Raw genomic sequence first — 27,137 nt, 5'->3', positions numbered from 1 at the left:
TTATAGTTATAGCTTCAGTTGTGCAGAGACGACATGACTAAGAGCCTGGAGTATAAGACCTAACTTTTTTATGATAGTGCATTTGATTGAGAAGGGGGTATTGTTAGAGTTAAGTTTTTTAATTAAAGTGGTTAGAGAAGTTCCTTGGTGATTATTAGAATTATGGTTGTTAAAAGAAGAAATGTGGTTTGATATTCTTTTCTTAATTAATGTTGAAGTAGCACCGATATATGTATGTACTTTATTAAAAGCTCGAGGTCTGGTATTAATATTAAGTTGCTGATTTGTATTTGTTAAATAGTTTGAATTTTGTTCATAGTGTTCAACAAATGGTGGGACAATGTCTGTATGAGGACTATTTTGGAGGGGATAATGAGTGTTGTTAGTGTTAGGATGGCTGTTAGGAGAAATATTATTATTCTCATTAATATTATTATTATTAGTTGTATGATTGTAGATGGAGGGCTGCTAGAGTGGTGTATTGGATTAGTAACTATATCAGATGGAGGATGGGAAGAAGAATAACTTGAAGACGGAATATTAGTGTCTGTCATGGGAGGATTGCGGGGGAGCCCAGTAATAGTGCAAGAATATATAAAATCTTTATGGACGCAGCCATTATTGAGTGGGCAAGGATGTTTGCTATTACAATTACAGTTAGTTTTGGGTTTAATTGGGAAAGAGATTTTTTGGACTGATTTAATTTTTTTATTATGAGATGTTAAGATTCTTTGTGCTAAATCAGGCATTGTTGAATAAGAAATCCTGATTGAATTTTTATTGAAAATAGAACTATATTTGTGTGGGTATTTGAAAGAGTTTTGTACAATGTTGAAGAATTCCTTAGGTATATTAGTTTTGACATTTACGCTAAAATGAGGATTAAACCAAATATTTTTCTTTCTCCTGATGCGACTGGGTTGGTTGGAAGTATTGTAATTAGTATTTTGGTTTGGATTATTGGAACTGGTTTCTTACGAGTCATATCGTGTGCGATTACAGATTTAAGGCGACCTGCAGGAGGAGCATAATGGTTGTATTTAGTCTTTTCCTTGTGTCCTGAGTTCCATAAAGCATTATTGAAGAAAGTAGCATTTTGATTAAAAAATTTTTTTTATCAGCAGAAAGAACAGAAATTCTTCTAGAGACGGATGGTACTATGGATTTTATAAGTGAGTTGGGGTGGTTAGAAGATTTATGGACGTATAAAAGCGTAAGATTAGGTTTATGATAGGGGCCATGAGTTTCGGTGTTAAGATTAAATGTAACATCTAGAAAATTTTAAGTTTTTTTTTTGGTTCGATAATTATAGAAAGGCCAAAGTTATTAAAGAATATATGTAATTTTTTAATTGTTTTGTTGTACTCTCTTGGCCTGGCTGTTGTAGTAAAAAGGGCATCATCTCTATAAAGGCCTCCTTGAATATGTTTAAAGCGGTATTTAAGTTCTTTCAGTAAGAAGAGTCCCACTAAATCGGTAACTTCTGCAGAGTCAGAAGCGCCCATTAGGATGTCAAAATTATCAGGGGTGTCCTTTCTTGTCCAAAGCTTATTGTTAAATTGTATAAAGGATGTTCTCGCTAGGAGAATTAATTTAATTTCTAAATTAGTTAAGTCAGAATTTCTTTTAGCAAAAATTAGAGCCTCATTTACAAGGATCGGAGAAATTGATTGATAATAATTTTTGATGTCAAAGGTTATGAAGTTAAGGAGGTGTTTATTTTTTAGGGAGACAAACCAATTAATTACGGAATATTTAAGATATTTTTACTTACAGCACCTAAGTTAGAGTAAGATGGGCAGATAAATCTGATGGAGGGGTTCTCATAGAAATTAGAAATTAGGTTTATGATCCTTGACAGTGAATCTAGCAGTACCCGGAGAAATTATTTCAGTGAAGTTATTACAAGCTCTATCTCCTATTTAGTTTTATAGAGCTTTTAAGTATGGCGATTATAGAGATTAATTCTTTAATATTTATAATATACTTTACTTTTACATCTTGGATCATTTTGGTAAATTTAATTGTAATTTTTATTTTATTTTATATATATATATATGTGTGTGGGTATATATATATATATATGTATAAATATATATATGTGTGTATATATACATGTGTATATATATATATGTGTGTGTATATATATATATGTATATATATGTATATGTATATATATGTAGATATATGTAAATATATGTATATATATATATGTATATATATGTATATATATATGTGTATATATATGTGTGTATATATATATGTATATATATATATGTATATATATGTATATATATATATGTATATATATATATGTATATATATATGTATATATATATGTATATATATATGTATATATATGTATATATATATTTATATATATGTGTATATATATATATATATATACATAACATCGCTATCGCTAACAAAAACAAATAAAAACATCTACATAAAAGATTTAGTAGTCCGGCGAGGTTAGCACTGTGGTAGAGGTTTAGGCTTCATATCACGAGGTGCCGATTTCGAATCTCGCTAGATTCAGCCACTCTGATGAGTCGTGGACGACGAAACACGTGTCAGTGGATAATTATATTTTAAAAATTATATATATATATATATGTATATGTATATATATATGTATATATATATGTATACATACATATATGTATATGTGTATATATATATATATTTTTTTTTACACAGTGATCACCACTTATCAAGGCCCGGAAGCCACTCAGGGATAAGGGTTATTGCAAGTACATTACGTTATGATTTGATGAAGTGTTTACTTAAGGGGGCGGTTCATTAGGAATTTGTTAACATTGGACTTGAAGACATCCAAGTTGTAGTCTGGTGGGAAGCAGGCAGACGGAACAGAGTTCCACAGGCGTGCAGTTCTAAGAAAGAAGCTTTGCTCATGGAATCCACGTTTTGATCTAGGCACAGATAAAGAGTGCGGGAAATTTTTCACAGTGGATTCAGCTAGACGGGTGTTTTTCGTGAAAGATTGGCGAGGGGGGACCAGAGATTGGAGTTCAGACGAGCACCTGCCATGGAAATAACGATAAAACAAGGATAGGCTCGCAACGTCTCTTCTGTGGGAGAGAGGTTGCAGGGAAGAGAAAAGGGCATCCCCCACTAAGCCACAAAGTCTATTTTAAACTCTGTCAAGGCAGGATAGGCTGTTTTTAGCAGCTCCTGCCCAGATATGGCAGCAGTACTCCATCCTTGGACGTACTTGGCTTTTATACAGATAGAGAATTGCATCAGTAGTGAGATATCTTCTGGAGCGGTAGAAGGATCCCACCATCTTTCCAGCGACCTTGGCAACAGACTTGATGTACGTGTTCCATTTCAGATCAGGAGTAAAGGTCAAACCCAGAAGCTTGTCAAAACACGCGGCCTCACCCAGACGAAAGCCTTAGTCTGATCTGCATGTTAAATAAAAAAACGAAAAAAAAAGATAAACTAAACTTTACTTTATTATAAATTCTAATAATTAATTCTACGGTATTCTGTAAGTTAATCCTCTCCTAATAACTAACAGTCCACTCTACTTCCCTCACTGCCACCTACACTTACATTACACACGTCCTGGAGGGTGTATCTTAGCTTCCAGCCCTTTACCTTCGCATGCTTACCGACTGGAAGGCATTATCACTAAACATCTATACATTGCTATCGCTAAAACATGTACTAGTTTATTCTTACACAGATAGATACTCACTATCCATAGCCTGTACTTAGATTTACATCTATCTACATTACATAACAATAGCTGTATATTCCTTAGTTTTGCAATGAAAAACACAAAAACTGAACCGATACTCTGTAATGCAAAATACAACTTAATGATTTTTAAACGAAAGCTGAAAATATCTCCATTAGAATTGGAAACATACTTAATACCTACAACCTCCATATATTCGCATCTGCTGGGAAATCTGCCCATATACCTATTTACTTTATTATACATACTGAACACGATATAGCTTACAATTTTACTTCCAATTATACCTGTACTGTATTGTACACCATATAAAAAATGGCGTTACTTGTATCTATATTGAATATACATCTTAACCCTCCTGCCATCTAAAACACCCAAAGCCTGGGCAATCACATTTTTAGTTAATTCTTAATATCAAACCATTCTGTAATGCGTTATCCTATTCCTAAGCCAACATAAAAATAAGTAAAAAAAATCTAAATTTAAAGGGAAAATATTAAACATTATACTAACTCCATCCAACAAACCTGTTGCCAATATAGCTGTTTCCACTCCATGAACTTTTACTCACCCCCTCCTCCAGTAATAATGAAATAGCAATGTCCCTTAATCACTTTGAGGAGTGTAATTTTTCAGTAGATATATAACATTTACATGCTAACCCAGTAACATTAACTACCGACGCGGGGTCTCAGAAATACTTGGATTAGGACCCAGGCGCGGGGCAAACCCTCTCGGTGCTGATGGACCCGTAGATCTTGCCAGGTCATCTGTCTAGGAGAAGGAAAACTCTTAAGCTAAACCTAAGGGGAGGGAGGCCTCTCCAGTCTTGGATACCAACCTTCCTAGAGTTGGTGACTCAAACAAATTACCGGTCTGCAAACCTAAACTGCTTAAGGAGTAGATAGGCACTGCCTATCGACCGACTTCTATACTCCTTCTTTGCCTATTAGCCAGGCGTAGAGGTAGAATCACAGGGATTCGACAGAAATATTCAGTGGTCGATCTTGTTTCCTGACTTTCTTTTTACATCGTTCATTTCCATATTACGTTTAAGTTATTTTAACGCAATTTTCTTACAAATAAATCTGCTTTCAACCGTTGACAACTATGCGATTTACCCACTGCCTTCATTTTTTTTAATTTGTTCTCCATTTTTTAATACACCTTTCTCAAAAAACATTCATACATTTTCTTCTTCACTAACAGCATAAATAAATAACCCTGAAAATATGTTTTTTTTAATTTGCGTTACAAATAAATAATCAACGCGACAATGAAACTTATTGTTTTACTGTGTACGCTTTCAGCGTCCCAATTGTTTTTTTTTTTCGCGTTTAAATAAAAAGATATATCAACATTTGAATTTAACTCATGTATGGTATCTGTTCAGTGCACATTTACCTATAAGTATGGCAAACTACTATTCAATGGTTGTAAGTTTTTTTTTTCAAGAATAAACAATTATAATCAGAACGACTCATAGAAATCTATTTATATTCTTTTTTCATTTTAATATATTTTGATAGAAATGTTTCTGTTATGTCGCAAAAACTATTTTCTTTACGTCACAAATGTCACGCTCATACATTAATTCCATAGCTAATATAACATACTGACTCAACGGATCACGGGTAGTCTAGTATATATATATATATATATATATATATATATATATATATATATATATATATATATATATACTCGGGGTTTTTATTCAAAAGTAATGGACTAATGAATTCAACGAGGATGTTATATAGTGCTCAATAAAAAGAGCTGATAATACTTGTTTATTGTTATATAAACATGCTCACATCCTGCTGCTACAAATAGCCACTTGTTTCAATCAAACAACAGATATCATCAGGCAGCGACTTGACTATTCAAATTTTCAATGAATTATTCATTGAATTTTTGAATAGTTAGGTCTCTGCCTGATGATATCAGTTGTTTGATTGAAACAAGTGGCTATTTGTAGCAGCAGGATGTGAGCATGTTTATATAACAATAAACAAGTATATATATATATATATATATATATATATATATATATATATATATATATCCATTAATTTCATAGCTAATATAACATACCCCATTTCCATGGCTTATATAATATACCCAAACGGGTCACGGGTAGTCTTATATATATATATATACTCGGGGATTTTTATTCAAAAGTAATGGACTAATGAATTCAACGAGGTTGTTAGATAGTGCTCAATGAAAAGAGCTGATAATATTTGTTTATTGTTATATAAACATAGTCACATCCTGCTGCAGGATGTGAGCACGTTTATATAACAATAAACAAATATATGTATATATATATATATATATACATATATATATATATATATATATATATATATATATATATATATATATATATATATATATAAATTCTTAATAGTTTTTATAATTTTTTTGTCTGTAAAATAATTTACACAGCTAAACTACACATTTGACAAATTTTCTTTTTTTTCCAATATTTTCATTTTTAATGAATAATAATAAACAACTTGATTTCTCTTTCATTTTTTTTTTTTGCAATGCTTAAAACCTTACCTTTTTTACACGCCTGTAGAGTAACTATTGTTCTGATGTCTCTCAGGGCTTCAAAGTTTTTTGGTTGGAACAAGAATTTCTTTGTCGGTTGGTTGGCAATGCCCTTTAATTCGGAATATGAGACGTTTGGACCAATTCCAATGACGAAAAGCTGAATGTCTTCGTCGCGGCATTTGTCTGCCTCTCTCTTAGACGCCGCTGGGTTTGTGGAGATGCTGGTCGTCAGAAGTATAGCGACTCGTTTCACACCCGGACGCGCACCACCATAATAGCTTCCGAATGCGGAAGCTCTCACTATTCTGAGGGCTTCGGCAGTGTTAGTTTCGTTCATAGCAGGTTTTATTTTCCTGATCTTTTTATTAATTGAGTTTTTATTCACGGATTCGTTCAATTTGATGTCGACAAATACTCCCGTTCCGAATACCACGATGGCGACTCGAACCTAAAGCAAAAATAATGAAGAAAAAAACTTCAAAAATTGACAAATATTCATAATAATAATTGTTATATATCCAGAGTATGTGTGTATATCTATAATATAAAGCTGAACGTGTGTGTGTGTGTGTGTGTGTGTGTGTGTGTGTGTGTCTGGTCACGAATAGGCTCCTATATGGTTGACTATTTTAAAAACTGATTGCATATAATGATAGAATATGTATCGAAGATCAGGAATGGGTATGTTTGATCTGGCAGAACGGTGCTTCATAAAAATTGTGGGGGTCTGCGTTCGTGCCTAGCCCCCAAAGTATGAAAAAAAAAATGAAAAAAAAAAAACGTTTACAAGTGTTTTTGATATAGATGTACATAAGAATAATTTGATAAGTATGTTTCAACTTAAATAGGGATGGTATAATAAAATTGTGGGGTCTGAGTTCGCGCCTGTACTCCATGGAAATATTGCACAAACGTTAACAAAGACTTTTCATATGTATTTGCGTAAGTATACTTTGATAATTATGTTTCAGTTTGAAGAAATATGGTATAATAAAATTATTGGGTGTTCGTTCGCGCCTGACCCCCATAGAATGTAAATATGTCACAAAGTTTAACAAAGTGTTTTAAAAGGGGTGAGGGTCCGCAATAAAACCTTAACTTTAATCTTAATTCACGTTACCTTTTATTTATTTTTTTGAGTCGAAGCATATTGTGTGGAATAAATTCACCTCATAAATTCACGTTCTTATTAAAGAGAACCCCCCCCAAGTCGGAACGTTAGACAATTCTCAACACAAATTTTGCATAACTCTGTCTTTTCCTTCTCCACTTGCACGTGGCACGCTTTCGAAAATAGATAAATAATAAAAAATAAGAACATTACTTGTTATCGTGTCAAAAGAAGGAAAAAATCCTGCTCACGTGATTACGTGTCTTTTTAAAAACATAACTTTTTTTTATTTTTATATCTGTTTAAGCTTTTTTTGTCAGTGTACTAGAAGAAATCCAGTTGATTACAACCCTTTCTGCGTGTTCTTTACACTACAATAGTACAACCCTGAACCCAAAGGCGCAATACTACACCGTTTTATACTATAAAACTAAAACGAAGCTGTTCTGCTTGAAAAGAGTGTCATTTTCTTCTTATTTATATTTATATCGATGCTTTGTTTTAAAAACTAAAGTCATTACGTGTTTACTTTTTTGCTGTTTCGGATTATTTTACTAAAGTACGTGAAGCTTCATTATTTTTCGAAACTGTTTTTGTTTCTTTGTTTTTCGATATTTCGTCGATATTATTTAGTAAGAGTGTTTAGCAGAAAAGCCAACAAACGACTATCCGAAAAAATAAATATGCAAGAAATAAATGTTACCATAGTCAATAAAAGTTCAGTTCATGTTTTTTTTGTTTTGAAATAGTTTTTAATGCTCTTTACTTGAAATAATTTCAGCGAACCGAAATTAAAACGAAATTTGAGGCGATAACTACTTAAATGAATTTTTATATAGACTACACATGCCTTAATCGAATATTCCTCAAGCACAAAATAACGGAAAATATGTTTATAAATATTCCTTATGTTGATGCAACTCTCTTAAATTGTTAACACAGAATGCTCAGGTGCCCCTCCTTCAAATTAAAAACGGGGCTCTCCATTTAAAAGTCGCTGTCATTTTGATTTTTTTTTAAACCGGTTCGTGAATTAAAAATTTTTTTTTTTACAAACTACTTAAAAATACAAACCAATGAACTTTTCTACCATAAAAGTAACTTTTATTGACTATGGTAACATTTATTTCTTGCATATTTATATTATTATATATATAAAATTTTCTCTTTGTAAAGAAACATCATATTGTGGGCCACTCTTGGCTACGAATGGAAACAAAGTTGATATAAAAAAAAATATATTTTCGCGAAAATTATCTTTACTTTCATCATATTTTGGTTTGGGTAAAACTTTTTAGTATCAAAACCTATCCTTTATAGCCCCTCCTTTTCATAACCTATCATACTTTCATCAATCACAGTCCATTTTCTGTAGGCTGTTTTTAAACCCAGTCAACGACGGGTACTTCTGTTATATATATATATATATATATACTCCTATAAATTCGGTTTTCTATTGGGTATATTGATATTTATATTAAAAACCTTATTTTCTATTTATTTAAAAAGAAAATACAATTTTCTTATATATGGCTTGTGGAATTGCATTCACTAGCAAAAGATCCAGCTAATTTGCATATTCTTTTAAACATTTCTTATAATTAATTCCCTATTAGTTTTTACGGTTTTCTTGTGGGATGATCATCTTTGATTAACTATTATGTGTAATTATATTCATGCAGATATTCTACATGATTTATACTTGCATAATATTTGCGTAAAAAGTTTACATGAAACACAAAATTGTTTTCATATATCAGAGTGGGCCAAAATAAGGGTCCTATCTTTAAATTTGAATAACTTCCACAAAATAAAAGTTAAACTCACCAAACTTTATGTGTGTGTAGGCTGACCCTTCCGAGATTTTTTTGAAATAAACAAAACAAATTTTGGCCGAAAAACACTTCTTAAAACTTACATGAATTTATGAATTTTTAAAAATAGGACCCTTATTTTGGCCCACCCTGTATTTATGTTTAATCTACCTACCTATCTATCTATCTATCTAGATATCTAAAAATGTGAATGTGTCTGTCGGTCTGTGTGTCTGTATACATTTCCCTACGCAATAACTCTGTCAATATTCAGTCTACAGACTCGAAATTTCATATACAGGGTACTGGAATTTTGGAAAATCTTTGTAATCGGTTTTCGGCCAGGAATTTGGCTGTTAAGGGGTCAAAGTTCAACGATTTGACCTTTGAGAACTCTACCAAACTCCTCCGACAATTTTGAGTCTAAACAGTTGGAATTTTAGATATATGTTCCTTGGACATGGATCTAATTTAATAACTTAATTTGAGCCCAAAAAAATAAATGTTAAGGGGTCATAATAGGGTTAAAATTAAAAGAATTGACCGCTTTTTTTTGCTCAACATACACCTCCAAACCCCCGACAACGCCTGGCCGAAATGCTAGTATATATATATATATATATATGAAATAAAATGGAGGTGGAAGGACCTGGATACTCAACGTTTCGCCCGATTTATGCGGGCTTCTTCAAGAGGGATGGTCATTGACGTTGAGTATCCAGGTCCTTCCACCTCCATTTTATTTCATATCGTCGGATTTAATCCAGCTCAACAATCATATATATATATATATATATATATATATATATATATATATATATATATATATATATATATATATATAGTAATTTATAAAATATATATGGCGATTAAGCTATACTGAATATTCGGCGCTTCGTCCACTCTAGGACTCCTCAGGCTTATGCGCATAAGCCTGAGGAGTCCTAGAGTGGATGAAACGCCGAATATTCAGTATAGCTTAATCGGCATATATATTTTATAAATTACTAACTAGCTCTACCTACGTATTGAGCACTTTTGACGTAAATACTTAAAGTTTATGCATAAATCTATACTTTCGTATATTAATTTTATGTGAGTAAATTAAGTAGTTATATATATATATATATATATATATATATATATATATATATAGTAAAAATACTTAGTAATAAATAATGATATTTATAACTAAAATATAAAATTCGCAGTTGAATTGTCTGCAAGAAGTTGTAGCGCAGTGTTTAATATACGCACCTGTTCAGGACCCAAGCCAATGTCGCTATTGTTTACCAGGTAGGAGACAAATTCCAATTCTTCCTTGAAGTCTTGGCTAGCAATGCTTTTTGACCCGTCTAGAATGAACACGATGTCTACCGGTGTTCCTGTACAAATCAATTTCCTGACTGAGATAAAAGATAAAAAAGCAGTAAATAGAAATTACCGTAAAAACACATAGCCAATCTAATTTATAAAAGGTTGTTTTAAAGGATTAGGGTTAGGGTTAGGCTCAGGGTTTGGGGTAGGTTCAGGGTTTAGGTGGGCGCTGGAGCAAGGTAGAGGCACCAAGGGCTGGAAAGGCTTCAGGAATGAGCAGGAAGCCGCTGGAGTGAGCTGGAAGCGCTGGAGACTGGGAGTGAAGTTTATTGCTGGTGGGTTTCAGGAGGCAAGCAGTAGTGAATCGCATTAGTGAAAAAAACTTTTAGGTAAGGTTAGGGTTAGGTTAGGGTTAGGATTAGATTAGAGTTAGAGTTAGTTTTAATCATTTTTAAAGGGTCAAAATTTGAAAAAAATGGGTGCTTCTACATTATTGTGACATGATTTTGTAGTCTATAAATTGAAATTACCATAAAAGCACATAGTCAATCTAATTTATAAAAGGTTGTTTGTCTGTCTGTTTGTCTCCATATTTTCTGTCTGTCTGTCTCCATATTTTCAAATTCTATCTCCACTGAAACCAAAAGTCGCAGAGTGGCGCTAGGGGCCTCAAATGATTGGATTTTTTATGTTAGGGTAGGGTTAAGTTCAGAGTTTGGGTTAGGTTCAGGGTTTGGGTTAGAGTTAGGATTAGGTTAGAGTTTTAATTTTTAAAGGGTCAAAATTTGAAAAAAATGGGTGCTTCTACATTATTGGGACATGATTTTTTCAAACCCAGTTAAAATAATTTTTAAAGGATTAGGGTTTAGGTTAGTGCTTAGGTTAAGGTTTAAGTTAGGGTAGGGTTAGGTTCAGAGTTTGGGTTAGGTTCAGGGTTTGGGTTAGGGTTAGGTTTGGGGTAAGGTTAGGGTTAGGGTAAGGTTAGGGTTAGGATTAGGTTAGAGTTTTAATTTTTTAAAGGGTCAAAATTTGAAAAAAATGGGTGCTTCTACATTATTGGGACATGATTTTTTCAAACCCAGTTAAAATAATTTTTAAAGGATTAGGGTTTAGGTTAGGGTTTAGGTTAAGGTTTAAGTTAGGGTAGGGTTAGGTTCAGAGTTTGGGTTAGGTTCAGGGTTTGGGTTAGGGTTAGGTTTGGGGTAAGGTTAGGGTTAGGTTAGGGTTAGGATTAGGTTAGAGTTTTAATTTTTAAAGGGTCAAAATTTGAAAAAAATGGGTGCTTCTACATTACTGGGACATGATTTTGTAGTCAATAAATTGATTTTTCAGATAGAAAACAACAGTTTCAACTGAATTTTTTGTCAATTCTAATAAATTACAATTGTATCTCCCAAACTATGCAGTCAAAATTACCTGAATATTACCAAATTATTAAAAAAAAGCAACTTTAATCGTCCCAAATTGCCGCCATTTTGTTTAAATCAAAACGGGAAATTACCTTCTTTCTGAACTCTACTGTGTTTTACAATCGTTTTCATCAAATTGTATTTTTTATTTTATTTAATAAAAAATATTCTACCTGATCGATTTTCGTAATTTTTGGATATAATCATCTTAAAAATACGAAGAATGCGTGGATACCATTGTTTTCATGTGAAATTCAGTTTTACGATTTCCGAAATTTCGTCCCAATAGTGTAGCAGCTCCACAACAACTGTTAGAAAATGTATACATTTTGGGTACTCTTGCATAATTTGACCCGAATTCTCGTGAATTTCTGTCAAGCATGAATCGGGTGAGACCGGCAATTATCGGTGTCAGCCGAGTAGCGTCGTAACAGATGCAGACTAATAAAAAAAAAAAAAACTGGAAAAAAAACAAAAAACAAATGCAAATAATCAAAAATAACAAAAAAAAACTTGAAAAATGGAAATATGTTTTTTTTTTTTTTTTACAAAGGCATCACCACATTATCAAGGCCCAGAGGCCACTCAAGGATAAGGGTTAAAGAGTGTACAGTAGAAATTGGTCAATATAGTAATCATTAGTAATGAAAATTTGGTAAATTTAATAACTTATATGGAACGGCTCATCAAGAACTTATTTACTTTAGACTTGAACACAACCATATTGTAGTCAGCCGGAAAGCAGGAAAACGGAAGACAATTCCACAGGCGTGCAGTTCTAAGAAAGAAGCTTTGTTCATGGAATCTACGTTTAGGTTTAGGCACAGATAAAGAGTGGGGGAAATTATTGATAGTGTTTTCAGCTAGACGAGTGTTTCTTGTGAAAGTTTATCAAGTGAAATGTTTATTTCATTATAGTATTTAATTTTTTTTTTTTTTTTTTTTTTTGCAAAATATTTATCAACAGAATGTTTGTTTTTTTTTTCTCCAAGAAAAGCTTTTTTACCGTATAATTGTTAGGTGTAAGTACACGTTTTTTTTTGTTATGTAACCGTAATTTTTTTCTGTTTTTTATTTTTTATTTTCAAGACTTGCTGTTCAGTCACGTCCATTTGGTGGCACTGCTATTAGTCTGTCACTTCTAGACAAGGATAAAAAGTCGACTTAACGCTTCAACATTTGAATAACGCTCGGCTTACACCGATGGCTGCCGGTCTCGCCGGGAATTCATGAGAATTTGGGTCAAATTATGCAAGCGTACCACAATTTCATTTAAAAAAGATATATCAAAATTTGAATTTAACTTTAAGTATTATGGGTATCTGTTCAGTGCACATTTACCTATAAGTATGGCCAACCACTTCAATGGATGTAAGTTTGTTTTTTTTCAAAAATAAACAAAACGACTCATAGAAATCTATCTATATTCTTTTTTCATTTTAATATACTTTCATAGAAATGTTTCGGTTATGTCACAAAACCCCTATTTTCTTTACGTCACAAGTGTCACGCCCATACATGAATTCCGTAGCTAATATAACATACTGACCCAACGGGTCACGGGTAGTCTAGTATAGGTATATATATGCATATATATATATATATATATATATGCATATATATATATATATATATATATATATATATATATATATATATATATGGGTAATTAATAAAACATGTTAAAAACACTTTAAGAAGAGTTTAAAACATATTTACTTTTCCAAAAGGATACAGAAGTTTAGTGGATTGTCCTTAATCTGCAGAATTTCAGAGAGATGTTTCCCTTAAAATATTTTCTTTACGTCACAAGTGTCACGCTCATACATTAATTCCATCGCTAATACAACATACTGACCCAACGGGTCACAGGTAGTCTAGTAAAATTTAAAAGATTCCATTAGAGATATAATTCCCATGACTAATGTCCAATCAAAAACATATAAATAAAACTCAGGATCTTGAACAGAAGTGTGCGTTCTATCCCAACTATCATCAATGCAAGCCTTCTAGACCTTTTCCTCACAACTTCCTCTGAGCTGTGTCCATGTTCCGTTCAATCTCCTCTTGGGATCCTCTGACCACTCTGTTGTAGCAGTTAAGATAAAAATGAAATGTTATAAGTCTTTAGACGTACCTCTCCACCGTACTGTATATCGATACTCTATGGCTGACTGGGATAGCTTCCGTACATTCATATCTGACCTACCTCTGCATTCCATGTTTAAAAAGGATGTGTCCTCTATAGTATCAGACCTGTCTGAATGATTAATTGTAGGCATAGACCGATTCATACCATCCAAAAAATTCCAACAAAAACCTAACAGCCAGCCATGGTTCTCCCCTGAATGTACTGCTGCCATCGCGCACAGAAATCACTTTTTCCATAGTTACCAACGTAATAGATGTACTGAGACTAAAGCTGCTTTCAGGACTGCCAGCAACCACTGTACAAGAGTAATAAAACATGCAAGAGAGCTATATGCTCAGTCAGTTAAATCCAAAGTAGCTGAGCAGCGGCTTGGTTCCCACCAGTTCTGGCAAATAGCAAACAGGATCTTCTATCCCAACTATCATCAATGGACCTGAGATCATCTCGTCAGCATCAGACAAGGCCAGACTATTTGCCAAGAACTTTGCAGCTAATTCTACCCTATGCGACAATGACCATCAACTCCCTGTATTTCCCCCTATAACAGACAGCACGCTATGCAACATACAAATATCTGTGTGTGAAGTTGATTCCAGTAAAGCAACTGACCCTGACGGCATTCCAGTTATAGTGCTGAAAAAGCTCCAACCAGAACTTGCCCCCATACTTACAAAACTGTTTAAGCATTGCCTTAAGGAATAGTGCTTTCCAACACCCTGGAAAACCTCATCAGTATGTCCTGTATTTAAGAATTCAGGTGAAAAGTCATCTCCCTCTCAGTACAGACCAATAAGTCTCCTGTGTGTCATGAGTAAGTTGTTGGAATCCATATTAAATAAAGAATTAGTCAACCAGCTCAACAGAAACAACCTTCTTAGTGAGATGCAATATGGTTTCCGCTCTTCAAGATCTACAGCAGATGTGCTAACGGTTATATCACATAGGATTAGTGAATCTCTTGACAAAGGTTTTCTTTCCAGGGCAATTGCTCTTGACATATCGAAGGCCTTCGATAAGGTATGGCATAAGGGCCTACTTCACAAGATTTCCAGCTACAGTATTACTGGAAATGTTTTCTCAATTATTAAATGATTTCTCTCCGATAGGTTCATAAGAGTAGTGGTTGATGGGCAGAAATAAGAGGCCCACCGGGGTCCATCCTGGGCCCAACTCTCTTCCTGATCTACATCAATGATCTCCCAAAACACATACTTAAATCATTCGTTGACATCTATGCTGATGATACGACAATCTATGGCAACACATCAAAGGCCGTAAATGACAAAGTTCTCTCTAATTGTCTCTCCTCTGATCTTGAGCATGTGGTACAATGGGGGAAGAGGTGGCTGGTCACTTTTAATGCATCCAAAACCAAGCTTCTATCTTTACATCATCAACGCTCTGATCCCCATCTGGCATCAATTGGAATGGATAGCTCTCGTCTTGGAGAGGCTCCATGTTTTGACAAGCTTCTGGGTTTGCCCTTTACTCCTGATCTGAAATGGAACACGTACATCAAATCTGTTGCCAGGAACGCTGGGAAAATGGTGGGATACTTCTACCGCTCCAGAAGATATCTCACTACTGATGCAATTCTCTATCTGTATAAAAGCCAAGTACGCCCAAGGATGGAGTACTGCTGCCACATCTGAGCAGGAGCTGCTAAAAACAAGCCTATCCTGCCTTGCCAGAGTACAAAATAGACTTCGTGGTTTAGTGGGGGATGCCCTTTTCTCTTCCCTGCAACCTCTCTCCCACAGAAGAGACGTTGCGAGCCTATCCTTGTTTTATCGCTATTTCCATGGCAGGTGCTCGTCTGAGCTCCAATCCCTCGTCTCCCCTCGCCAATGTTTCACGAGAAACACCCGTCTGGCTGAAACTACTGTTAACAATTTTCCCCACTCTTTATCTGTGCCTAAATCCAAACGTAGATTCCATGAGCAAAGCTTCTTTCTTAGAACTGCACGCCTGTGGAACTCTTTGCCGCTTGCCTGTTTCCCACCTGCCTACAACTTGGACGTCTTCAACAAACTCCTGACAAACCGCCCCCTTAAGTAAGACACTCTATCAAAACCCCCAATACTAATGATTACTACAATACTATCTCATTGATTAATGTACACGCAATAACCCTTATCCCTGAGTGGCCTTCGGGCCTTGATAAGTGGTTACCTGCATGTATAAAAAAAAACTTATAATTTACAAATACTTTGGTGTAGGGAGCTACTATCAGGGGCAACCACTACTGGGGTACTATGTTGGGATTTGGGCAGCAAGATGTCGGTTCATGTTACACTTGAACTTCTGCATGTCAGTACAGTTGGGGAAGCAGGGACCTGGAATGGAATTCCAGAGTTTAGCGGTTCTAGGGAAGAAACTACTGGCATAGAAAGATCTTTTACATCTAGGGATCGCTACTGTGTGGGGGTGGGATTTAGCAGCCTGTCGGGTTTGTCAAGGGTGTCTACGTTGTGGGGTCACAAGTGTCTGCAGAGCATTCACCATTAAAATACTTGTAGAACAGGCAGAGGGATGCAACATTTCGTCGGTGGGACAGAGGCTGAAGCTTAGATGCCAGTTCAGGGTCTATCAGATTGGCGACTCTCTTTAGAACCTTGTCTAGGAGCGAGAGACTAATAGCAGATGCACAAGCCCAAATGTGACAGCAGTACTCCATACATGGGCGAATGGTGGCCTTATAGAGGTACAGGATACTTTTGGGTGTTAGTAGTTTTCTAGCACGGTAGAGAGAGCCTACCTTCTTCACAGCGGCCCTGGCAATGTTTTCAATGTAATTGTTCCAACTCATGTTTCCTGTGAACGTTAGGCCAAGCAGTTTGAAAGGTGTACACTCAGATAAAGAGTCACTGGCCATTGCTATTGGTGGCAAAGAAGGTTTCTTGTAATTATTGAAGGAAACGTGTTTAGTCTTGGCGGCATTGAATGTGACCATCCATTTTTGTCCTTATTCCACTATGGATTGGAGTTTTATAGTGGATTTTATCGTTTTTGTTCCTTGCACTGCAAAACATGAATGAGTTTTGCAGTGGAGGAAAAAAAAAAAGGTTACAGTGTTGCGGGGCCGGTCGTCCAAGGACGATCGAACCAACAACTAACAAGGTAGACACGAGCAAAAAGTATACTGTAAAAAGGCAAAGAAGAATGAAAGACACAGGTTATTTGGTTAAAGAAGAGCGTTCGTCTTTTATTTGCCAAGGAAGCAAAAAAATCGTATGATCTGGGTACTGGTCGCCTGGAAGTCGCACGTCACCGGAGGTTAAGGTCTGTATGAGCCCTTTCTAGTCTCGCACAAAAACACGCGTTCACATCTCAAGCCATTTTTCTTGTCATAAACATACGCGCACACAAACATATGCGCGCATGTACACACACGTAGATATATTCACGTTCACTTACATACACTCAATTCACATGCTTACACACACACGCCAACGTACACACATGTACATGCACATACGTGCACACATACGCAGACATGGATAACATCACTTCCCTTTAAAGGAAATCCACGCATGCGCAAAAGACCACCGGAAACAACTACAAGTAACGATAAAGCAAAGACAGGCTCGCAACGTCTCTCCGTGGCTGCCAAGCCTATTTTGTACTCTGTCAAGGCAGGATAGGCTGTTTTTAACAGCTTCTGCCCAGATGTGGCAGCAGTACTCCACCCTTGAACGTACTTTGCTTTTATATAGATAGAGAATTGAATCAGCAGTGAGATATCTTCTGGAGCGGTAGAAGGATCCTACAATTTTTCCAGCGACCTTGGCAACTGACTTGATGTACGTGTTCCATTTCAGGTCAGGAGTAAAGGTCAAGCCCAGAAGCTTATCAAAACATGGAGATTCCCCTAAACGAGAGCCATCCATTCTAATTGATGCCAAATGGGGATCAGAGCGTTGATGATGTAAAGATAAAAGCTTGGTTTTGCGTTAGATGATTAACTTCTAATATGGGTTGAATTTCTGGTTTTCTGCGGGTTAGTTTTTATTTTGAGAAGAGGTGAAGGATGCCATTTAGAGGAAAGAACAAAGAGGAGGAGGGTCGGGTAAAGAGGATGAGGAGGAAAGGGGGAAGGTTCGGTCTAGGCGAGTAGGCATGTGCGTATTAGACTTTCCTCAGGGGAAGGAATTGTGTGTTAGGTCTCGGTCATTGTGCTGACCTCTGTGCAAGCCTGTTCTAGTCTCACACAAAACACGCATTCACATTTCAAACCACTTTTCTTGTCATACACATACGTGCACACAAACATACGTGTGCACGTACACACACGTACATATATTCACGTCCACGTACATACACTCACATTCACGTGCATACACACACATGCTAATGTACACACATGTACGCACACATGGGCAACGTCACTTCCCTTTAAAGGAAATCCACGCATGCGCAAAAGACCACCGCAAACAACTACAAAAGCAAGAGACCCAAGCTGTTTCCTCCTTCTTTGATTCAGCTTCCGACCTGAGCGGTCAACGGACCATCCGTTCCCTTTCAGGGCGCGCCTCACGTCACCTGCTACTGTATGTGGGGCAAGAGTCAACAGACAGTTTACACGTTTTCTATCTCCATGGCCTGGATTGACTTTTTCTCTCTCTCTCTCTCTCTCTCTCTACAACAATAGACTTTCCCTCTCACCAGCTAACAGCGAGAGACGCACGCCAAACTGGATTGACTTTCTCTCTCTCTCTGTCTCTGTCTCTCTCTCTCTCTCTCTACAACAGTAGACTTTCCCTCTCACCAGTTAACAGCGAGAGACGCACGCCAAACTGGATTGACTTTCTCTCTCTCTCTCTCTCTCTCTCTCTCTCTCTCTCTCTCTCTCTCTCTACAACAGTAGACTTTCCCTCTCACCAGTTAACAGCGAGAGACGCACGCCAACAGACAGTATGTACACTTTACACGTTTTCTATCTCCATGGCTAGGATTGACTTTCTCTCTTTGCAACAATAAACTTTCCTTCTCAGGAAGTTGTATTTTGCATTACAGAGTATCGGTTCAGTTTTTGTATTTAACATTGCAAAGCTAAGGAAGAGACAGCTATTGCTATGTAATATAGATAGCTGTAGATCTAAGTACAGACTGTAGTTAGTAAGTATCTACCTGGATAAGAACAAACTAGTGCATGCCTTAGGTGTAGAAATGTATAGATATTTAGTGATCATGACTTCCAATCGGTCAGCATCTGAAGGTTAAGGCTTAGGACCCCCCCTTCCAAAGGCGTGTGTAATGTATGAGTGTTAGTGACAGCTTGGGGAGTAAAGCAGACTGTTAGGTTTTAGGAGAGGATTAAGCTTACAGAATACAGTAGAATTAATCATTGGCTTTTTTTCTCCTTCGCGTTATGGGTTCGATCCTGCCTGCCTACTACTACATTTTTTTTAACTCCTACTGTTGTTTTGATTCCCCCTCCCGCTAGTACCACTCTTGTTTTTTTTTTCTGGGGTTCCTTACTACACCTACCACACACACACACCCGGGCATGTCTGCTACTGTTGTTTCGTCCCCCACCCGCCCTCCCGCACACCAAACTGGATTGACTGTCTCTCTTTCTCTCTCTACAACAATAGACTTTCCTTCTCACCAGTAAACAGCGAGAGACGCACTCCAAACTAAAAACGTGCTGCACCCTTTTCTTTCATTTGTTTCTTCATGAAATAAACCCTATTTCGTTTAATTCAATAAATGCGTTGTTCGTTCCTTCCTCAAAGCAATTAATTTTTCCTATTTTGTATGACTGGGGGATATATATAATATATCAGTCTCTCTACAGGTCTGGAGGTCTGGAACAGGTACTCTAGATGTAGAGTGGTTCAGGGTTGCTCACTGGGTCTGGAACGATCGGCTTGACGTCAAGGCGATCCAGAACAGACGGTCGACATTGAGAACGTAGGTGTCAGTGTTAAGGAATAGATGACACTGAGAACGTAGGGGTCAGTGTTAAGGAACGGACGACACTGAGAATGGAGGATCAATGTTAAGGAACGGACGACCCTGAGAACGGGGGATCAGTATTAAGGAATGGACGGTCAGTAGGGAGCCAGGTGCGAGCGAGGTTGCAGACCGGAGGAACAAGGTGCGAGCGAGGTAGCAGACCAGAGGTGCAAGTTGCAAGAGAGGTTTCAGGCCAGAGGAGCGAGGTGCAAGTGAGGTTGAAGGCCGGAGAGGCGATGTACAGGTGAGGTGGCAGGAAAGCTGCAAAAGGAAGCTGTGGGTGCTGGAGCGAGCTGGAGGCACCAAGGGCTGAAAGGTTGTGGGAATGAGCAGGAAGCTGCTGAAGTGGGCTGGAAGCGCTGGAGACTGGGAGTGAAGTTCGCAGCTGTTGGGTTTCAGGAGGCAAGCAGTAGTGAATCGCATTTGTGAAAAAACTTATTAGCCCTGATAAGGCTGGTTGTTTAGCCCTGATAAGGGCTGTTTGAACTGCTGCCGAGGCAGCTGCTGTCACTGCTGCTGCTGGAATCTTTCGGCGCTGGTGGAATCGGTCGACGTGACTGGTAGCGTCAGTCATTGCTTCGTGAGCCTCCTCCTACTCCTCTGGCTGGAGCTGGCGCCTGGCCAAAACTGATTGTATTTATTTGCTTCCCCACTGAGCAAATTAGGCAAAAGACCATTTTTTAATGTGGACAGTGAAGGAGTAATGGGGACAAACTCCCCGGGGAGTAGGGGAGTTGGATAGTGATAATTGGTATGAAGGGTTTCCCCTGCATTGGCCAATGACTGATTGCTACAAGAGCAATGGTCTTATATGAGGGGTTGCTCCCCACATATGGTCGTTGAGATTCATGGCCAGCCCCCCGCAGGAGTTATATGCTTCCCCACTGAGCAAATTAGGCACAAAGCCGATTTTTAATGTGAGGAGTGAAGGGGAAATGTGGACCAACTCCCTGGGGAGTAGGGGATCTGGATAGTTACAATTGGTATGGAGGGTTGCCCCTACGTTGACTAAGGCCCCATATGTGGGGTTACTCCCGCATATGGTACCCGCCTGCAGCATCTGCAGGAACGGACACCACACCTTGATCTTGGCTCGAATGCCACGAAGGTGGGCTGGGCTCAAACAGACCATGTGACCAGCGTGATGTTAGTGATGTCGCTCCCGATAAGCCAAACAAACGAATCTAATTAATTATAGAATTAAATTTAAGCAATAAAAAGTAGCTTGTGAGTTTCCATTTAAATTAATTTCGTCTAAAAGCAAAAATGTCAATTGCCTATTTTATTGCCGTCTTGTTGATATACTTGAATTCCGACGTGAGTAGCGAAATCGAGGATGAAAAGAGAAAGGGGAGGTGAATGTATTCACTGAACCTGGATGGCTGTTCGTATGTTAGCTCGCGTTTAGCCGATAGCGTCCTTTCTTTAAGTGAAGAGAAAGAGCGTGGGCGAATAGAGAAAGGAAAAAAATGGATTTGGAAACCACGACAAGGAGGTCCTCTCCCTGGATAAGTGATCGTTATCAATTAATAACAGATATACGTCTTGTATTGTGTCTCAGCAGTGTTGGTTAAGAATAATTGGTGAGTGCAAGTGAGTCTGCAAATTCTTAGTCTGTAAGTGCGTCGGCAGAGTCTAAGTAATGAGGTTGAATGTGCTGAGTGATGTACAAGTGGGTCTACACGAACTTAGTCTGCAAGTGCGTCTGCAGTATCTAAGCGAAGTATGGTTGAAGTCGGATGAACGAGGGCTTGCAACCGAGTCTTTACTGAGGTCGGTGTGCATCGTTCATGTTAATCGTATACCCATACGCCAACTGAATCAAGGAACAAAACAAAACAAACAAAAAAATTATGATTCAATATTGAGAAATATTTTAGTTTAAAATTATATCTGTGGATTTATCCTGGTCAAAAGTTAAGGAACGAAATAGAAAATTTATTTTTAAGAGACTAAACTTTACATAAAAATAGCTAGTTTTTAATATTGGAACTGCTGATAAGCACAGCAAAGAAAAATGGCCTCACCGACTCGCAAAACTCTGTCTCTCCAAGAAAAAAATAATAATTTTAGATAATTACAAAGAAAAGCAATCAATTTCAACAATTTCTAATATCGTTCGAAGATCAAAAAGTGTTGTTCATCGTGTGATAGCTCGATATAAGAATAAAAATACATTAGAAGCATCCTCTAAAACCGGCAGACCCCCTAAAACGTCTCAAAGAGAAGATAGGATTATGGTAAAGCAGGCTCTTAGTGCCCGATTCAAATCCGCAACATCAATTTCTCGTGATTTTAATGAACAGACTGGGAAAAATATATCTAAAAAAGCTGTTTCTCGACGGTTAGCAGCTGCCGGATTGCATGCCAGGGTGCCAGTATTTAAACCCTTGGTCTCCAAGAAGAACAAAATAGTCGTTTGAAGTTTGCCCATGAGCATGTCGTCTGGACTGATGAACAATGGGCTAAGGTTCACTTCAGCAATGAATCCAAGTTCAATTTGTTTGGATCTGATGGAAAGAAGCATGTACAGCGTAAAGCAGGTGAACGATTATCCTCCAAATGTGTTAAAAAGACACTTAAATTCGGAGGGGGAAGTGTAATGGTGTGGGGTATGATATCCTCAGAAGGAGTTGGCCCTCTAGTTCGAATCTATGGTAGGGGTAATGCGGAGACTTATAAGCAGCTCCTTCAACAACATGTCATTGAGAGCTTACGCCTTTCACCTAATCAGCCAAGCATTTTTATGCAAGATAACGCCCCTTGCCATAAAGCTAAAAAAGTGATAAGTTACCTTGAGGAAGAAGAAATAAGAGTAATGGACTGGCCAGCGCAGAGTCCGGATCTAAATCCGATAGAAAATGTTTGGAAAATGATTGGAGAAAGAGCACAGACGAGGAATCCCCAAAATCAAAATCATTTGTGGGATTTATTGAAGGAAGAGTGGGAAAAGATAAATCCTGAATTTTGCAAGAAACTAATCCAGTCTTGTGCTCGAAGATGCAGTGAGGTCATAAAGAATAAAGGGATGTTCACTAAATATTGAATGAATTTATTTTTTTAAAACATTTGCATTAAAAAAAAACATAAAGTTTCTATTTCGTTCCTTAACTTTTGGCCAGGATAAATTCACAGATATAATTTAGAACTAAAATATTTCTCAATATTGAATCGTAATTTGTTTTTCTTTTTTTGGTACTAGTTTATACACATTGGTTCTATTTGTTTATTCTGAGTATTTCAGAAAAATCCATGCACTAATTTTTTAAATATACATGAATAATTGTAATTTTTTTCCCGTTCCTTATATTATGGTCGATACTGTATATACATGCATATATATATGCATATATATATATATATATATATATATATATGCATATATATATGCATATATATATGAATATATATGCATATATATATATGAATATATATATGCGTATATATATATATATATATATATATATATATATATATATATATATGCATATATATATGCATATATATATGCATATATATATGAATATATATGCATATATATATATGAATATATATATGCGTATATATATATATATATATATATATATATATATATATATATATATATGCATATATATATGCATATATATATGCATATATATATGAATATATATGCATATATATATATGAATATATATATGCGTATATATATATGAATATATATATATGCATATATATATGAATATATATTTGCATATATATATATATGAATATATATATATATATATATGAATATATATATATATGAATATAAATATATTTGCATATATATATATATATATATTCATATATATACATGATGATTGCAACATCTTGTCAGACGGGTGCCGCTCCCTCAGACACTTAAATTTGCCGAGATAAGCGGAGATAACATACAGTGCCTAGAATTCCTAAATGGTCACCCATTTAGTACTAGCCAGGCTCAACGTTGCTCAACTTCGATGATCTGATGAAAACCGGTGTGTCAACATGATTATACCGTACACAGATATGTACATACATACATATATACATACATTCATGCAAACATAATCCATACAAAATACAGATATACATACATACATACATACATGCATAATGTGATGATTGCAACATCTTGTCAGACGAGTGCCACACCCTCAGACACTTAAACTTAAAGTCCATGAGCCCAAAAATTACTTCCATCGCCACAGGACCATTTTAATAGACAAATGCCTGAGGGAGTATCTATACACAGATGATGTTACAGAGTCTTAGCTTTGTACGACAGCTAAGTCTCTCTCTCTCTCTCTCTCTCTCTCTCTCTCTCTCTCTCTCTCTCTCTCGGTTCAAAATGTTGAGATCCAGCAACAAGCAAGAGCAAGATAGCCAGCAACAAGTTAAACTGCAGACCAGCTTAATGCGGGTACTGGTCTCCCGCTTTATGGTTATTTATATCAGAGATTTTCTTCTAGAAAGATTGCCTTCACCACGGCTTATGGGAGCCCTCTTCACCCCAACACATATATATACACACACACAAATATACACGGTGCTAGTTGGCTGTTGACCCAGAAAAGGGTTCATTCGTCCTTTTGAAGGTCTTGTTTTTAATCCTTCAAGGAGACTAGCCACCTTCCACACCAAACAAGTCTGGTGGGGGACCAGTTTAGTCGCTAGTGACCCAACCATGTAGTACTGGGTTACATAGTACCATAGTACCAGTAGTATATTACATGACATGGTACCAGTAGCATATATACATATATACATACATACACATACAATGAATATGCATAAAAAATTGGATATATATAAATAAATAAATATATATATATATATAAATAAATAAATATATATATATATATATATTTGTAGTCATCGACATACAGTCCTGTTTCGTTGTATCACAACTCATCAGTGCCGCTAGACTAGCATCTCTCCCAAGCCAAGGATTGAATCTAGAACCGTCGTGTTGACAGTCGACAGTTCTCCCACTCAACCATGGAATCGACGCCCGTAAATAGCTCGTCGGAATGTCTATTTAGATAGACACCCGCCACCACTTTTATAGTGCTCAAATCGACTGTTCGTAAACAAACAAACAACGAGCTTCGCATTTTCAGCCAATTAAGTAGCGGGTGAGATTATTTACGACAGTGCTCCACCCAAAGATTGGGGGGCTTAAAATGTATATATATATATGTAACTATAATTAACTAATGGCAAATGCAACACATATACATACATTGTACACAAAAGCACATAAACACACATTATATATATATATATATATATATATATATATATATATATATATATATGTATATACACAAGCATATACACATACATACACATGATGGCCGCAAATTCGTTTTCGAACCTTGCCATTACTTGATATAGCACATAACAAAAAAAGGGATACGGAAACATGAAAACAAATCAGTGATGGGCCGCATGAAGGTGACTTTTAAGCCCTGCCAAACTCTGGCATCTCTCTCCGGATATCGCGCTTCAGCCGTTCATACTGGGTTCAATCCATCTCAAACTTGCCCACACCTCCCCGCAAGGTCCTTCACTCTCTACGGTCCAAAGCAAGACTCTCCCAGGTTCTTTCATCTATCTCACATTTTTTTAAAGGTGAACCTCAAACAATCTTTGAATCTTAATTTAGGCTTTTGAGCCAGACGTCTTCCCTTGGCGAGCTCGCCATAAAGGAGTTGTTTGGGAAGTCGACTGTCTAACATCCTCACCACATGCCCACTCCATCTCAGTCTATGTTTGATAATGTGATCTTTGGAGTTGGCTTGAAAGTCAACACCAAATTGTACCTGAATGTGCTGGAGAGTGTAGTTATCCCCTGGTGCAATCAGGTGGCTGCTGGCAGACCCTGGGTGTGGTGTAACACTAAAGAGAGGCCACATCAGACCTGTAGGGTTGATGTGACGTTTATTTTGGTTAAAAGTAATTTTTTGTTTCCGGACGATGATCGGGTTGAAGTAATAAAAATTATTATTAATTTTTATTTGTGAATAAATTCTGAGCTAAGTCTGTTGTTGAAATGGCGGCGGCAAGAGTGCCTTTGTAGCGAGAGGATATCACATTCTAGACTTCAAAAGCGAAAAAGAATGCATAAAATATTTTTGTGATCTTTGGAGTTGGCTTGAAAGTCAACACCAAATTGTACCTGAATGTGCTGGAGAGTGTGGTTATCCCCTGGTGCAATCAGGTGGCTGCTGGCAGACCCTGGGTGTGGTGTAACACTAAAGAGAGGCCACATCAGACCTGTAGGGTTGATGTGACGTTTATTTTGGTTAAAAGTAATTTTTTGTTTCCGGACGATGATCGGGTTGAAGTAATAAAAATTATTATTAATTTTTATTTGTGAATAAATTCTGAGCTAAGTCTGTTGTTGAAATGGCGGCGGCAAGAGTGCCTTTGTAGCGAGAGGATAAATCACATTCTAGACTTCAAAAGCGAAAAAGAATGCATAAAATATTTTTGTGATCTTTGGAGTTGGCTTGAAAGTCAACACCAAATTGTACCTGAATGTGCTGGAGAGTGTGGTTATCCCCTGGTGCAATCAGGTGGCTGCTGGCAGACCCTGGGTGTGGCAGCAGGACTCGGTGCCGGCCCACAAGTCCAAAGAGACCCAAGCTTGCCTTCAGAAGGAGTGCGACGACTTTGTACTCTTCTCCCAGTGGTCTTTTTCCCCTGCCCTGGTCATACGTCAAGAACATCGCCAAGATGACACTTGTAGAAAAATGCAGGAGCTCAGTTCCAGACTTGTATTGAGGCGGTGATAGAAGCTGAAGGCGGCTACATTGAATAGACGTTAGCGCTACAACATAATCAAGTTACCTGAATTGATTTTTTTAGTAAAAGTTTGAAATAAAGTTGAAGTGTTGTTTTCTTAACATCGAAATATTTATCGGACGGTTCAACGCTCGAGGGCAAAGTTCTACACATCGAACGACCTACGGTTATGGTCTTTGATGTGGTCTCAACTGAGGGCCACATCATGCCACCTCACATCTTCAAAGTCTGCTTGAAAGTCAACACCAAAGTGTACGTGGATGTGCTG

At 36.8% G+C, this 27,137-nt stretch overlaps 1 protein-coding gene across 4 annotated transcripts in view; it reads right to left on the bottom strand.

The window, feature by feature from the left end:
* The window catches only part of LOC145271186 (matrilin-1-like), a 98,241-nt gene that overhangs the window by 47,494 nt on the left and 23,610 nt on the right, over positions 1-27,137 (bottom strand). For all 4 annotated transcript variants that reach the window (XR_013865735.1, XR_013865734.1, XM_080126722.1 and 1 more), the window contains 2 exons: positions 10,475-10,623; positions 6,299-6,740 (listed from right to left, as the gene is read on the bottom strand). Coding sequence is in view for 2 of the 4 variants with exons in the window: in XM_080126722.1 (XP_079982848.1) it covers positions 6,299-6,740; positions 10,475-10,623 (591 nt within the window). In the remaining 2 variants the exon portion in view is untranslated. The remainder of the gene's footprint in view (positions 1-6,298; positions 6,741-10,474; positions 10,624-27,137) is intronic.

The sequence above is a fragment of the Euprymna scolopes genome, chromosome 46 (genome assembly GCF_053919585.1).
Source record: "Euprymna scolopes isolate OS-2025 chromosome 46, ASM5391958v1, whole genome shotgun sequence".
Classification (NCBI taxonomy): domain Eukaryota; kingdom Metazoa; phylum Mollusca; class Cephalopoda; order Sepiida; family Sepiolidae; genus Euprymna; species Euprymna scolopes.
Note: the sequence above shows the minus strand (reverse complement) of the source record. Positions and strands in the feature narration are given on the sequence as shown.